We start from the raw sequence: 15,799 nt of genomic DNA on the forward strand, positions 1-15,799 counted from the left end.
CAAATCTCAGTAAACTTATGACGTGTACCTTAATATTACCCCCCTCTTATTGTTCTTCGATATATGAATATGTATATGTATGTATGTATGTATATATATATATATATTTTTTTTTTTTTTTTTCAGTGTCATCCATTGCTTCTACTCAGACCAGACAAATAAGTCAGTGAGATGTAGAATGCTAAGTTTTTCGAACTAGTCAGGTTATATCAGTCGTGTATTCTTGATGACAACAGGTGTGTGTGACATGAATAAATGCATGGTCAGGATGTTTCGTGCTTCTCCGGTATGCCTACGCGGATGAAAATAAATGCGTGTGTGGGAGGGATGGGGGGGAGGAGGGGCTGACATCCACCACTTTTCGTCGACTGTTCAAATCCAGACATACTGTTTCAGACATGGGAAAATCACACACATACGCGCATTACACACACACACACACACACACACACACATTCTCTCTCGCCGCGCGCGCTAGCACGCACGCACACACGCACACACACACATTTCATCCAATGCCACCACCATCACCTTGCACACATAATAATTATGCTCCCAGCGCACGTGGGCCTTCCATAATTATGATGCCCTCACCCTCATCTCTTAGCGCCTCTGTGTGTGTGTGTGTGTGTGTGTGTGTGTGTGTGATCTTGTATGTTTAACACGTACAAACACAAGCAAAAGCAGCCTTGCACACCCATGTCTTGAAAGAAAATTGCGCTGAACAAGTGTACAGAAAGGAGTATGACTCTCTCTCTCTCTCTCTCTCTCTCTCTCTCTGTGTGTGTGTGTGTGTGTGTGTGTGTGTGTGTGTTTCAGAATGTTTTCTCCTACTCAAATCGGACAAATTCTATGGCAGCTTCACGAAAAAGGGCTGCTGCTGCAGTGTACGCCACAACGACCATTAACAGCCAAATTCCTCCTGTATCTCTTGGCTGTAAGATGACATGAGTCCAATAACAGAATGACAATGGTGGAAAGATAAGCTTAAAGTAAAAAAAGAGAGTAAAGAACGGAAAAAGCAAGAATGGAAAGGGAGAGAGAGAGAGAGAGAGAGAGAGAGAGAGAGTTTATTGTTTCGGCCTCCAGCCTGTAAACATAAACAAATGACTTCCAAAGAAATAAAAGAAAATCATAAACTGGCGGCGATCTAAATATTTTCTTCCCTGTGCGTCAGTGAACAAAAGATATATATTGCTACGTATCTTGAAACGCTTGTGTCTTCTTTATAAAACAGACTTCTATACAGCAGAGGGAGAGAGAGCCTGAGAGAGAGAGAGAGAGGGGGGGTGGGGGTGGGGGGTGGAGCTTCCTAAAAAGAAGATTAAATCTTATAAATATGTTTCTTTTAATAATGCGTTTCGTTTATGTCATAGATAGAAAATTATGTGACTTTTTTCTTTCCAAATACTAATTATTTTGTGATATTTGGTTATGACGTATTAGTTTATTCCAGACTGCATCTTAGTTAGGGATATAGGTATAATTATGTTTTCCATTCAGTTTGCAGATTCTTCTGAAGAAGGCGACAACCTGAGTCCCGTCTTGCAAAATGGTAACACGTTCCTTGCCATACAATCTGCAGTCACGTTGTTGTATTAGGTCTCTTAAATAATTTTTTTTTATGCAGTTTCTTATGATAAAGTTTGTTAATGCGTTTTGTTGTTGTTGTTGTTGTTTTTTGTTTGTATTTCCAATAACATGATATTTATTTGCAACTATCTATCCACTAAATGTATGTTTTTTGTTGTTGTTTTTTATAATTCAAAGCATGCGCATTTTCAAAAACACTTGTACAAGAACGACGCACACAGACACGCGCATTAATACAGACACAGACAGGCAGACAGACACAAACACACACACACACACACGCAGACACACACACACACACACACACACACACACACACACACATACGCACGCAGACACACATACGCACACACACACACACACACACTCACACACACATGTAGACACACACACACACACACACACACACACACACACACACACACACACACACACTATTTAATGGGCAAACAGGTGCGGCAGTGGTGGACGGTTGGTAGCCTACACTCAAACAGAGAGGTTTACCTGCAGCAGGGCCGCCACGATGTATACATATGGGTTCAAGGTGTCGGGTAGGGATCCGGAACTTAGCATGACAAAGTAAAAAAAAAAAAAAAAAAGATCTGTTTGCCAAACTTAGAGGACGTTTGGAAGAATGCTTTGCACTTAACTGCCTGTCGAAATTCAGTGCATGGGGTATGCATTATGTGCTCTGTTGTTTTCTGTCTTTCTTTCTGTCTGTCTGTCAGTGTGTATCCTGACTGCCCTCTCACATCTTCACCAGGGGTTGGGGGAATCGGGGGTGGGTGAAAGGAGAATTCCGCGCAGGAGTGTTAACAAGGGAGTCTATGTGAAATAGCCTTTGTTTCGGTCGTCTGCAAATCCGCCTGTGTGTGCGTGCGGGTGCATGCGCTTTGAAACTGGGGAGAGGGGATCGGATGGGGCGGGGACGGAGGGGGTAGGGTGGGTGGGTCTCATGAATCACCAGACTACAGTACAAGCAAGGACGAGGAACTGGGCACAGTATTGTTTGCTGAGGCCCGGGTAAGTAACCGGGCACCACTAGAAAGACAGCACACAACAAAACATTCCACCATTTCCTAATCAGCGTGTGTGGGACTAAAGTGAATCTCTCCCATTATTTTTTTGTCTTTCCGACGAGCAACTCACAAATCCCAGAGCTTAGAATACACATACAAAATTAAAAAAAAAAAAAAAAAAAAAAAAAAAAACCTACTGAATTATCTTATCTAACATGATTTAAACGATGAGGGAACGTCGTGGATATTGTCTTTTCCTTTTTATTTCCCCCCGATTCTTTCCTGCCTCTGTGCACATGATTCTCGAGAACTTGACTACTTGTTTCTTTTTTCTCTCGGTCTGCCTAACCCCTCCCCTCCCCTCCTCCCTCACGCTCTTTCTCTCTCTCTCCCCCACTCACCCCCCCCCTCTCTCTCTCTCAGCCCCTTGTTTCTCTGGTCTCTCGGTCTGTATGAAAACTCTCCTTCTCTCTCTCTCTCTGTGCGTCTCTCTTTGTATCTCTGTCTTTCTCTCTCTCTATCTCTCTGTCTTCCTGTTTCTTTCTCTGTAGTGTCTCTCTGTTTATATATATATATATATATATATATATATATATGTGTGTGTGTGTGTGTGTGTGTGTGTGTGAGAGAGAGAGAGAGAGAGAGAGAGAGAGAGAGAGAATGTGTGATATAAACGTACCATGTGCACCGTGTAGCCAAAGCAGTGCGGTATGTGTTCCAGCGGAGAGCAACTTGGTACAGCTAGCAGTGTCGGAGCAGTCCGTAGAGCACTGGGCCACGCCCCACCCCCATGTCTTCCTCTGGGTGTTCGCCACCCTCCACAGAGCTCAACACCTGGGCGCCTCACTTGTAAGTTCGCCTAACGGGCGCAATAGCCGAGTGGTTAAAGCGTTGGACTCTCAATCTGAGGGTCCCGGGTTCGAATCTCAGTAAAGGCGCCTGGTGGGTAAAGAGTGGAGATTTTTCCGATCTCCCAGGTCAACATATGTGCAGACCTGCTAGTGTCTGAACCCCCTTCGTGTGTATACGCAAGCAGATCAAATACGCACGTTAAAGATCCTGTAATCCATGTCAGCGTTCGGTGGGACATGGAAACAAGAACATACCGTGCATGCACACCCCCGAAAACGGAGTATGGCTGCCTACATGGCGGGGTAAAAAAAACAAACGGTCATACACGTAAAAGCCCACTCGTGTACATATGAGTGAATGTAGGAGTTGCAGCCCACGAACGAAGAAGAAGTAAGCTGGCCTTCATGGCCATGCTGTTGCCAGGAGCTAAGCAGGTGTCATGCAGTTTTGCTGATCTTTCTGTTCTTCAACGTTCCCAGGCCATGGTCAGTCCAGAGTAGGTTACGAAGTCCGCAGTCCGCTGGAGCTCTGTAGCCGTTCCCCACAACTTGTCCTGGAGCCAGCTGCGGCACTGGGCCAGATCTGGCGCCTCAGCTCTTTGTGTAGAGGGCAGTCTTGCAGAACATGGGCTGGAATTTGAGGAGCAGTGTCACACGGACATTGGTCTGTGTGGGAAATTTTTAGTTTGTGGAGATGGGAGAGGAACTGGCAGTGGTTTGTGCGCAGTTTGAGGATGATGACTTGCTGAGCTCGACCCAATTGCTGATCCAAATAAAGAACTAAACAAACAACAACGGCGGCAGTCCGCCTCGTGCCCAGTAGCAGCGTGGCAAGAGCAGTAGCAGCAGCATCTGCAGCATTCACACGTAATAGTCGTGGAAGAAGTAGTCAGCAGCACAAGTAGGCTGGTAATGACGATGGTGATGATGATGCGAATACTAATAATGCTGCTGCTGCTAATATTTATGATAGCAGCAGCCACAGCAACAGCAGGTGGAGGGGCAACAACAACAACAACGATGATGATGATGATGATAACAATGTTGATGTGATAATGATGTTGATCATGATAATAACGATAATGGTGATGATACTAGTATTGCTGATAATATCGAAAATAATTAGATAATGTTGCTTACAGGCCAGATGATCACAAAGTGTTGTCTCATGGCTTAAATAAAAAACGAAAAAGAACGAAACTTGATAAAAAGACAGAGACCAGATAGCAACCAGAGAAACGTTATCACATTCAGAAAAAACAACAACAACAAAAGAAATCTTATTCAGTCCCAGTATGCATGTATAGGCATTATATATGTATATATATATATATATATATATATATATAGAGAGAGAGAGAGAGAGAGAGAGAGAGACAGACAGACAGACAGACAGACAGACAGACAGACAGACAGACAGACTAGTAAGAACGTCAACATCAGCATCAGTTGCAGAAGTGGCATTTTCTCACGGACTGAACCTTTCAATATTTTCTTTCCCTCGATGCTGTGCACCAGTCGGTCAATCTGCCATTCATTATCACCCATTCACCCAGTCACTCTCTGACAGAAGCATAACATTAGACCACACACACACACACACACACACACACACACACACACACACACACACCACTGATCTAATAAAACAAAAACCGTTTGTGTTCTCTGTACATGTGTGTTTTCCCTGTATAAAGGTATTTACTAGATGTGTGTATCTATGCATCAAGTATTATGTGCACGCGCGCGCACATACAAGCGTACGCATGCATGCATTCGTGCCTGACTAACACGTTGGGTTACGCAACTGTCAGGCGTCTGCATAGCACTAACAGACTGATGTGGTGTAGCGTATATGGATTTGTCTGAACCTGGCAGTGACGCCTCCTTGAAGAACTGAAACTAGACTGAAACCGCAAGCGTGCTTGTGTGTACAGCTCGAGCACTGGCTTTTGCACACCAAGGGCAGAATCCAGACAGCTGGGCAGGACGGTGGTGACACGGGCGGGTCCCATGTTGTGTGCACCTTGTTTCTCAACCCTCACTTCAGGCTGGTGCTCTTTGTGAGTCAGTGATGGGTCCTTGATCTTTGTATGCAAGGATGCTGAATGGATGGTGAAGGTGTGTGCATTGTTGTACGGTCAGTGTGTGTGTGTGTGTGTGTGTGTGTGTGTGTGTGTTGTGTGTGCGCGTGTGTGTGTGCGTGTGTTGTGTGTGTGTGTGTGTGTGTGTGTGTGTGTGTTGTGTGTGTGTGTGCATGTGTGCGTGTGAGTGTGTGTGTGTGTGTGTGTGTGTGTATGTGTATGTACTACGTGCGCGCACGTGAGAGAGAGAGAGAGGGAAAGAGAGAGAGAGCTAGAGAGAGACACAGAGAGCCCAACAGGAAAAGCTAAATAATGCACCTTTTTGTGTATGAAAAGGTTGTATACCTACTTGAACAAAAATCATTGTGCACGCACGTTGCAAAAGATCCACGCAGTAGGTATACTGACTTAAAATACACAACACATGCATACACTCAGTTCCAGTTCTCACACATTATCGCACACACGAACACATTTCACACACACACACACACACACACACACACACACACACACAATCGCGTGCACGCGCGCACACACACACGTACACACACACACACACACACTGACATATGCACGCACACTTAACTCACATAATACTATGATAGACCTACTTCTCAATACACACTCGGTCACATACATCCGCACACCCGCAAACGGCACCAGGTTATGGAAACATATGGGTGGGGGTGGAATCAGCAAAAACCCCAAACAAACAAACAAAACAACAACAACGACCAAAAAAAAAAAAAAAAAAAAAATCTTTTTTTTTTTTTTCAGAGTCTCATGACATCTTCCTCGGAAGAAATTTCAGTTTTATCGGGAAAGCTGTTTGTGACTTTGATTACTTCGAATACAGTAAGTCTCTGTCTGTGTGATATATCACAATCTGTCGCTTTTGAGACATACTTATATAACATAGTTTGCAGAGTTTGTTTAGCGTTTAAGAAGCATAATGCTATACTTAACCGTTTTACTAAATATGTCGTAATGCAGTTAAAACACAAAAAGGCACACACGCACACACACACACACACATGCACACACACGGTATACACACGCGCGCGCGCTCGAACATGCTCTCAAATAGATGCACACAAACATAAAATCATAAGACAAATCAGTCTGTTCCTTTTCTAGGAATGTATAACAAGATTATTGAAGATTGATCTCCGAAATGAAAGTCGGTAGCTAACTAGCTTTCATAATTTATCATTGTCCCCTCGAGACCTGTATCAGGCAGACGTGTTGTCGTTCTGTCACTGGCAGACACTTATCTCAGCCCTGGGTCAGTGATAAGACTGTTGCTCAATAAACAGTGGACTGTTCTTGATACCTGACCGTAGAATTCAGTGTTCTATCTGACACAGCAGCAAATCGGAACCCCCAAAATTATCTTCAACTAGTCGAAGGCGGGCAGTTATCCAAGAAGAAGAAGAAGAAGACACGTATACACACACCTCTTTTGAACAATACCCAGCTACCTTTACTTGAGCCTTTTACTCTTCTCTGATTTTTGTTTCCAAACACACGGGATGACTCTGGCTATATGTTGTTTCATATTCATGTAACATAGCCTATGTGTGTGAGGGGTGTGGGCCGCCGGGAGGGGGGTGAGTCAGGGGGTGGTGTGGTGGTGGTTATAGTGTGTGTGTGTGTGTGTGTGTGTGTGTGTGTGTGTGTGTGTGTGTGTGTTCTGTTATCCAGGGGCGATCAGACGAGCAGAGTCATCAACTGGCCAGACTGTTGTATGGGGAAGTGATGTCACAGTTCCAGAGTCTGTTCGTGCTCTCGGTCCAGCCACTGCGTAAACATAGTTTCTCTGCAACACTGTTGTTGTTGTTGTTGTTGTTGTTGTGTGTGTGTGTGTGTGTGTGTGTGTGTGTGTGTGTGTGTGCAAGCATGTGTGCGCCGTATATATATATATATATATATATATATATATATATATATATATATATATATGTATGTATGTATGTATTTGTGTGTGTATGTGTGTGTGTTGAGAGACAGAGACAGAAAGTTTTATGTTGATGTATCATTAAAACAGCTGCTTTTCTCAAATTTATGATCGATTATGATGAAGGTTTAAAAAAAACAACAACAACAAAAAGAAAACGGCAACAGCAAAAAAGCATAGTAAGAAAAATAATTTAAATGGATGCCACTCCAATAAACAAATGAACAAACAAAAAACTACTGAAAGGACACACTTTGAATATGGTTTTATCTCTTGTTTTTGTCTGGACACACAGACGCACACGCAGACACACACAGACACATACACATAGCTCTTACATTTCATTTCAAGCCAGATATTGATCAGGTTTGCGGAGAGTGACAGATGGCTGACATTGAAATTTTTTAACCAGATCCAGCCTACTAGAACTCTTGACACTCAATTATTGCAAAATAACTACTGTAAAGAAACGGGGAAACCACATACTGGTTATTGTACATGGATCAGGCTGTCATGTGCATAAGGCTGACTGATATGTAAGTGTTGACTGAGACGTGGTCATGATCGTTTACAGGTCACGTTGTGAACAGCTTTCTGCAGACATTGGTGGCAGTGTTGCAGCACCCGATGTGTGAACCCTCAGAGGCAGATCTGAACAAACAGATTGGGGTCGTTTATCACTGTGAGACCCCACCATGTGCTCTGTCAGAATAAAGGACCAGATTATGTATATTTTGCATAGAACTGTTTGCTGGTCATCATAGAAAGGATATATTTTTTTCTACCATGTAACTTCGTTATTGTTGAGCAATTCATTTGATTCATATCAGTAAGGAAATCAATCATATGAATTAATGAATTTGTATAAATTCAATTTTTTGTTTTGTTATTAACATGCATAGGTTGGACATGCTGTATGAAAAGTTACAAATGAAATGACTTTTGGTTTATTTATTGTATAGTCAGATGGGATTGAGGGGGTAGGGGAAGGGGTGGTTCTGGATTTGTTCCTCTGTAGTATTTACCTATAAATGCCCAAAATATTGGTTGTAGTAATGATCACTTATCTTGAATTTTTATCTTTGTACTGGCTTGTTCTTTGACACTCAAACATCCCAGCTTCTTTCCTTCTTGTTTTTGTAGGTGTTGCCATGAAAATACAGACAGTAATATGTTACAGTTGTTTGCTTGATAATTGACAGTGGTGCATCACATAGGAACCAGTGACAGTGAGGACAGTGAACTTCTGTACAATGGTATGATCAGTCTTGACTGCCTGTCAAAAACCACAGATGAAGAGCAGGACAGAACAGGTAAATAGCTCTTTTAAACAAGACACCGTTTTTTTTGTTGTTTTTTTTCAAATGTCACAACAACAGAAGAAAAAAAATCAGTGACGAAAAGAAAATCAATGAACTTGTTGCTCTTGACTTCTAATGCAGGCTTTAAGTTTAATTGACATGCCAGGCTAGAGGGTTGCAAATCCAGTCCACATGCCTGTGAGGTCAGTATTTTGAATACTGACTGCACCTGATAAGTAAAAAATGGAGATTTGAGTTTTTTCCAGTCTACTTGATCAATATATGTGCAGACCTGCATGCCAGTGCCATAACTCAGTTGATGAGTATTTGTACTGGGTCTGTCAATTACGTACATTGAAGGGAAGATCATGTAACTCATTTGGTTATGAACTTAGATGAAATACAGTGAAGTTCAAAAGTCACCTGAATTGTCAGTAAATACACACTTACTCCATGTTAAAAAAACAAATAAACCATTGACACTGATTCTGCATCAATGCTTTCATGTCATATTTATTAGAACTGTTTCTCTTCCATGAAATTTAAGAATAGTCTATGCTTCAAACCATGCATTTGCACCTCTTAAATGAAGACTAAGATATGTGTTTTCATGTTCAAATCTAATTGTGAATTAATCATAAGGGAGGTATAATTAACTGTAAACAGAGAAACTCACATGGATTTACCATATATCCTCAGGGCCACTTTATGAACTCAGCTGTATTTGAAGGATTGTGAACATGGCCTGCTGGAACACTACACTGGTGCATAGAAACTAGATATTAATCTGTTTTTGACAGATTCCTTGGAACAATAAAGAAGAATCAACAGATTGGCAAGAAGTACAGTTGCAGTAAATGAGAGAACAAATAGTATTCCATCAATTAAGGAGCAATATTCAAATTTGCTAATTGTAGCGTTAACTGTGCTAATTATTTACTCACTAATTTGTGTAGTCACAACAAAGTATTGGAAACAGTCAAAACTGAAAAAAAAAGAAAAAAAAAAGGCGCAGATACAAGAATGTAACACAGATCTTTTGAGAAAAAACAACAACAGTGCATTATTCATTGTCTATATTGACATCATTACACCTAGCTTGGCCTTCACATATTTTTCAGTGGTGCCAATCCTGTTGCAAAATGCCAAATTCATGCAACAGCTGGAGAGATGTCTGTTCAGAGACGAACAGCTGATTTCATCAGTAGCACTTTCCATTGTTGCTTGGATATCATCTTCCAGCTCCAGTTGCCAGGTAAATAGTCAAAAAACAACCTCAAAAAGCATGTGTGTTATAAGGGAAGAGGAGTGGTAAAGATCAAGTCTAAAGCAAGAATGAAAGTACCGGTAACTGAAACATGAACACGCTTGTTCACTGCAATGTGAAGGTTATCTTAAATACCATGAATAAAATATACTGATTTGAATTTTCTTCTCATGTTGTGTATAACATGTATTCAAAAGCAGTTTGCTTAAATTTGCAGCTCTTTAGATATGGTAACATCAAACCTCATTGGATGTCATTAGGAATGACTGTAATCAGAATGAAGTAATATATAACAGTGCAGAATATTCAAACTCATTTACACAACTGCCTTCCACAGTACCAGACACCTAGCATTTGTGTCACAAACCTGTCACCTGTATGTAAGCTGGCATGTGGAAAGGAAGTTTTTAATAGTTAAACAAAAGTATTTTTCACCAAACTTGAAACAAAACCATGTTTGGCCCATGTCACAGACAGACCAGCCTATCACTTTGGATGCAGAGTTCATTCTACGGATCATAATGAGGTCAGCCAACAAACAGGCAGTGGCAGCTCTAAAGATTCTGTACCTCTCGTTAAGCCAGTCCAGCCTTGATCTGAATAGCCCCTTGAGCTTTCACAGCTCTCACACCTTCCACCAGGCTGGGTCTTTGTATTCACTTCAAGAACTTCGCCTGCTCTTCACTTATGTTCAGCAATACGTATGCTTGGTAAGGTGTCATTCATCTTCCTTCACATTCTTTTGTTTTGTTTTTTATCTTTAATTTTACATGAAACTGACTGGAATTTTTGTTTTAAACATTTCAGAAAAATTTATTCCCATTCCTTTTCCATGCAGAATGACATGCATATTTCTATTATGAGCTAAATTTTACAGGTGTCACCAGTTACAAGATATGTGAACAAGCCAAGTGTAAAGATTTTCAGATAGTATGGTCACAGGTGTTTGCAGCAAATGGGGAAAATGAGGACATAATGTTTAAGAAGTGTGACATCCAGTACCTGATACACTCTGAGTCATCTTTATCAATATATATATATATATATATATTTTTTAAAAAATCTTTTTCAGTTTTTTTTCTTCTCTGTTTGCAGACTAGTAAACAAACAAGAACAAAATAAATGAAAAAAAAAAATAGTAACGATAAAAAGAATACTAGGCTTTTACTTGAATTTACAAATCAAATCTTATTTCCATAATAGGTGACATAAGCCACATTTATTTGGCAAAGTACAACTGTTTCATGTTAATAAAATTGGCAGATTATTTTCTTGGTACAGGAAGACAAGGAAATACAGTTCTGTGCAGTGAAGTGTTACCTGGAAATTCTCAATCACAGCAAACTGTTTGACAGTGCACAAGGTAAATACTGTAGATTTGTTCTTCTTGCCTTTTGTGCCCACTCTGTGGCATTGCTCCCATGGCTCTTATCTCATCACCCCCCCCGCCCCCACCCTCCCTGTCTCCCCCTCTGGAAACACACACAGCCACATACAAGCCCCGTTATTGCAGTCCCAACACCAGCATAACTCAGGTGTTGTCAGTGTCAAACTGCTGCAGGGCCATCCATCAGAGGAGACCTGCACTGCTGTCAAATCACAGATTGCCTTTTAAAAATTTTTTTATATCACTTGTTTTTGTACAAACCTAGGGTAGGCTCTCAAGGCCTGACTAGTGCATTGGGTTTGTGTGTAGATCAGGCATCTGCTTTAAAAAAAACAAAACAAAACAAAAAACAACAACAAAAAAGCAGTTGCATAGTGCACTGGTATACGGATCAGTCTACATGCTTTGACAACTCCTTTAACTCACTCAGTACGGCCAGTCCTCTCTTCCCCTCTACACAGACCCCTCAGATGTCCAGTGGGTGTCTGAATGACCCAACCTTTAGCTTCCGTCGTCAGAATTGTGGTATTCTTTGTCAACAAACACCTCTTCAGTATAAGAGCCTTTCACTTGCAATATTTTGATGGTGGTAATTGGGGTGAAATGCTGTTAACGTCGTCTCTTTCGCCGTTCGTATGGAGTGAGTTAAACTGAAGCTGTTCAGTGGTACCTGTCCTGATACAAAAAATGTTTGAACACCATTTACAACTTGTCCAACTACCATCAGTGATGGTTTGATTGGTCACAGAGCCAGATTTGACACAACCCTGATTGGGTTTGAACCCAGAACCTGCCAGCCATCAGTCTGTAATACTAACTACAGTCGATGCTTATTGTTTTTTTTCCTGCAATATGTATATTATATATACAGGATAGAAAAAGTGTATCATACATTTTTGATCAAATTAGAATCAGTTATCTAATTAACACAGCATTTCCTGGCAGCAGCAGGTCCAATTTTCCTTAGTCTGGTGTGCTTTTCAGAAGAATTTGTAAAAAAAAGAAAAGAAAAAAAAAAGAGCACCCAACAAACAAAAAAACAACCCCAAACCCCTGTATTAATGAACAGCATTAGATATTTTGTGTTGATATTTTTTACTTGCTTGTGTAAACAGTGTCCATAACCCAGTCTTTTGTTGTGTGTGTGTGTGTGTGTGTGTGTGTGTGTGTGTGTTGAACTTTGAAAAATTCATTTTCTCTGGAAATACTTTGTCTGCCAACATCAAATTTGAATGAAATATAATGGGAAACAAATCTTTACAGTCAAACCAACTATAGGTTGTATGTCTTCCAGATTAAGCTGTATTTCCGAATCATGAACTGTGAGACTCCTGGTCCAGAAACTTGTAACTGAGCTATTCCCAGTTGCCAGAATGTATGTTTGGGTTTGAAGATGGCATATTGTTTTTCTTGTTAGCAATTAGAAAAGAAATACAGATTCTGGACAAAGCACATACAATGACACTAACAACACCATCCACATGAAATTTGTTTACTGCACATGAATATTTTACAGTGGATACTGAATCAACTAGAATGAACATTTAAAAAAAAAATGAATTCGCTGTAGCTCCGAGTTTTGGTAAGCCTAGCACCAGTACACAGATCTGTGCAGATCTGGGGCTACATGTTGCAGTGTTCCTGAGGGAATGGCAATGTCTCCTTTACTACAGTAATCAAATGTTAGTGCTAAAAAAGAATATGAGTTTAATTTATCAATTTTGGTTGTCACTTGGCAGATGCGTATTGGCGCTGTGAGTTAGTCTGCTTGCTTCCAAACCAAACATGCTTGGCTCAATCCCAGTCTGATGCCTTTTTTGTTTTCAAGCTTAATATTGTTTAATACAAAACACATTTTAAATGATTTTCTCTCTTGTCTTTTTCCTCATGATTCCTTTACTGGATAAATAGCATATCACAAGTGGGTCTTGAAGGCCTTGCCTCTCTTATTCTTCTTATTTGTTTGAGTGAAGAAAAGGAGTTGATGGGGTTGAGGAGTTGCCTTAAAGAAAGATATGGTTTTTAATCCATAAAACTAAGGATATTTTCAAGTTTTCCTTTAAAAGACTCGATTTTGCCATACATCTATAAAAAAAAAAGGAGGAAGGGGGGGAGGCGGGGGAGAGGGGAGGGGGAAAGAGGATCCATGCACTATTAAATCTTTTGCAGATACATGAATAGAAGCATGGATCAACAAAACTGAAACATTATACAGATCAGTGTGTGTTACCCTTTTACAACACGGTAATCTTGACAGATAATCTCTTTGACTTTTAGTTTTAAGTTCTCTTTGCTCCTAATTGCAACAGGTGATGGGTTGCTCCACCATCCATGGACTCCACACCTGTTACACTTTGTACTGACCAATACTGCATCCTCAGGACTGGAGCTTCACACTGCTGAATTCATACATCAGGTCAGTCTATTCTTTTACATACCAATGCAGATTTCGTGAGTCATTGTGCTTATCCATACTATTTGTATGTTTGCTTGTTCAAAGGGCATAGGACATACAAATTAAAATCACAAACTGGTGAAAGACTATACAGGAATGATGATTTACACCTGTTTGAGCAGAACTTCTTTTTTTGTTTTTATGTTACTGTTGATGTGTAACCAAATTAAAAAAAAAAAAAAAAAAAAAAAAGCAAAAAAAAAAGAAGCATTTATCATGTTTGTTTCAGATTTGGTGTCATGAAGCCAACAGTGGCCAGGCAGAAGTGGCAAAGCTGGTCTTGGAATCCGTGTTAGTCACAGAAATCAGTGCTGAAAACCAAGATCTGCTACAACTTCTTGTTCAGAAGGTTCCCATTTTGTTCAGTCCCTCTCAAAGACATGACACAAACACGCACTATGGACACATACACACTACTGACATCATTCATATTTTATTTTTTTTGTTTAGCAAGTTGGTTTCTGACATTGACAAACACTGCTGGTGTATCTCAATAAACAAAGTATGTACAACACTACAAATAAGCTGCAAAGGTTTTGGTCTTTTAGCAGAGAGTATGCCATCACCATTCAGTGGCTACATGTCTTTCCAGGCCAAGACTGACTGTCCAGAGGACGACCTGTGGGAACAAGCAGCACTGAAGCTGTCTGCTTTCGACACCTGCCTGTCCTCACAGAACACGCTGCTCTCCACATGAAGAACAACAGGTGCTGCTTCACTCCAGCTGCCTTGACAGTCACTGTTCCCATTATATTCTCTTGTTCATGCACTGGAGTGTGTAGTCCGCAAACGTCGCCTGAAGCTGGTGATGATCGGCGCGATGGAAATGCCTCTCTGCAACATGTCAGTGAAGAATGAAGTCATTCTGGCTGATTTTATTTTTTAAACGTTTGCAGAACGCCAGAAGTATAATTTAGGATAGACCAAAGAAACAACTAGCCAATCACCCTGCCCGATTAGATTCCACAAAAGCTTGCAGAAGTATAAGTTAGGATAGAACAAGAAAAAAAAGGTGGCAAAGTAATGTGACAACAACTAAACAATTACATGCAACAAACATATCCTACAAGGTGACAAGTGGTTGGGGCAACATACTGTGAACAAATGATTCAACAGTTCCACATTGCATACATTTATTCTGATTTCTTGTTTGTTGTGATAGCCATGAGTAGATGTAATGATCAGAACATTCTAGAAACACACAAGCCCCTGTGTGTTAGTGTGGTACCTAATGTACAGAAGATTTCAGTCACAAAGATGAGACAACAGTCAGCAGAAGAAAGGTGTTGCAGAGAGTACCCACCAGTGTTTCAGTCACTAAGTGGAGACAATATTCAGAAGAAGAAAGGCGTTGTGGAGAGATCAGACAATATTCAGTAGAAGAAAAGTGTTGCAGAGAGTTGTTTCAGACACAAAGATGAAACAATATTCAGCAGAAGAAAAGCATTGCAGAGAGTACCCACCAGTGTAGGGGAGGAGTCCCTCAAAGGAGGTCTTGAAGTCTGGCAGGGCCAGCAGCTCATCAGCTGGGAAGCCTTTCAGCACGATGTTCAGCACCATCTGGGCACACTGGCAGTGGTGGGTGTTCATGTTCCACTGGGATGCATATCTCAGCAGTGAACCTGCATGTTATATAAAATGCAAAGTGTCTGTATCAGCACTGAAAAAAAGTTTCTGACCCATTTGTTTCTAATCATTTCAACTGTTTTTGTTCCAGCTGTTTTATTCAGGATATGAAATATTAAAAGAAAACAAAATGGGGAGTGGTAGTGCAATGGCTTGAGTAGAGTATATCTTGTTTTCTGTTATAGCATTTGAAAAAAAAAGAAGAAATGAACACCATCACTAACCAACAGCCAAAGAAATCAAAATATAGACAACT

General features: G+C 40.8%; 2 protein-coding genes across 5 annotated transcripts in view; one reads left to right on the forward strand and one right to left on the reverse strand.

Annotated features, from left to right (window-relative positions):
• The window catches only part of LOC143274576 (uncharacterized), a 22,128-nt gene extending 7,487 nt beyond the window's left edge, over positions 1-14,641 (forward strand). For 3 of the 4 annotated variants that reach the window (XM_076578514.1, XM_076578667.1, XM_076578589.1), the window contains 14 exons: positions 820-937; positions 1,504-1,555; positions 3,334-3,461; positions 5,401-5,526; positions 6,328-6,405; positions 7,255-7,354; positions 8,082-8,189; positions 8,710-8,820; positions 9,930-10,063; positions 10,549-10,785; positions 11,357-11,438; positions 13,772-13,878; positions 14,147-14,266; positions 14,510-14,641. In XM_076578514.1, the coding sequence (XP_076434629.1) occupies positions 820-937; positions 1,504-1,555; positions 3,334-3,461; positions 5,401-5,526; positions 6,328-6,405; positions 7,255-7,354; positions 8,082-8,189; positions 8,710-8,820; positions 9,930-10,063; positions 10,549-10,785; positions 11,357-11,438; positions 13,772-13,878; positions 14,147-14,266; positions 14,510-14,614 (1,606 nt within the window). In that variant the 3' untranslated portion in view covers positions 14,615-14,641. The remainder of the gene's footprint in view (positions 1-819; positions 938-1,503; positions 1,556-3,333; positions 3,462-5,400; positions 5,527-6,327; positions 6,406-7,254; positions 7,355-8,081; positions 8,190-8,709; positions 8,821-9,929; positions 10,064-10,548; positions 10,786-11,356; positions 11,439-13,771; positions 13,879-14,146; positions 14,267-14,509) is intronic. The other variant, XM_076578463.1, reaches the window with a different exon arrangement.
• Positions 14,329-15,799, reverse strand: part of LOC143302293 (transducin beta-like protein 3) — a 20,030-nt gene continuing 18,559 nt past the window's right edge. Inside the window, exons 21-22 of the mRNA XM_076616934.1 lie at positions 15,381-15,539; positions 14,329-14,751 (exon numbers count right to left, since the gene is read on the reverse strand). Coding sequence (XP_076473049.1) covers positions 14,666-14,751; positions 15,381-15,539 — 245 coding nt within the window. The 3' untranslated portion in view covers positions 14,329-14,665. The remainder of the gene's footprint in view (positions 14,752-15,380; positions 15,540-15,799) is intronic.

This window comes from Babylonia areolata, chromosome 1 (genome assembly GCF_041734735.1).
Source record: "Babylonia areolata isolate BAREFJ2019XMU chromosome 1, ASM4173473v1, whole genome shotgun sequence".
Lineage (NCBI taxonomy): Eukaryota > Metazoa > Mollusca > Gastropoda > Neogastropoda > Buccinidae > Babylonia > Babylonia areolata.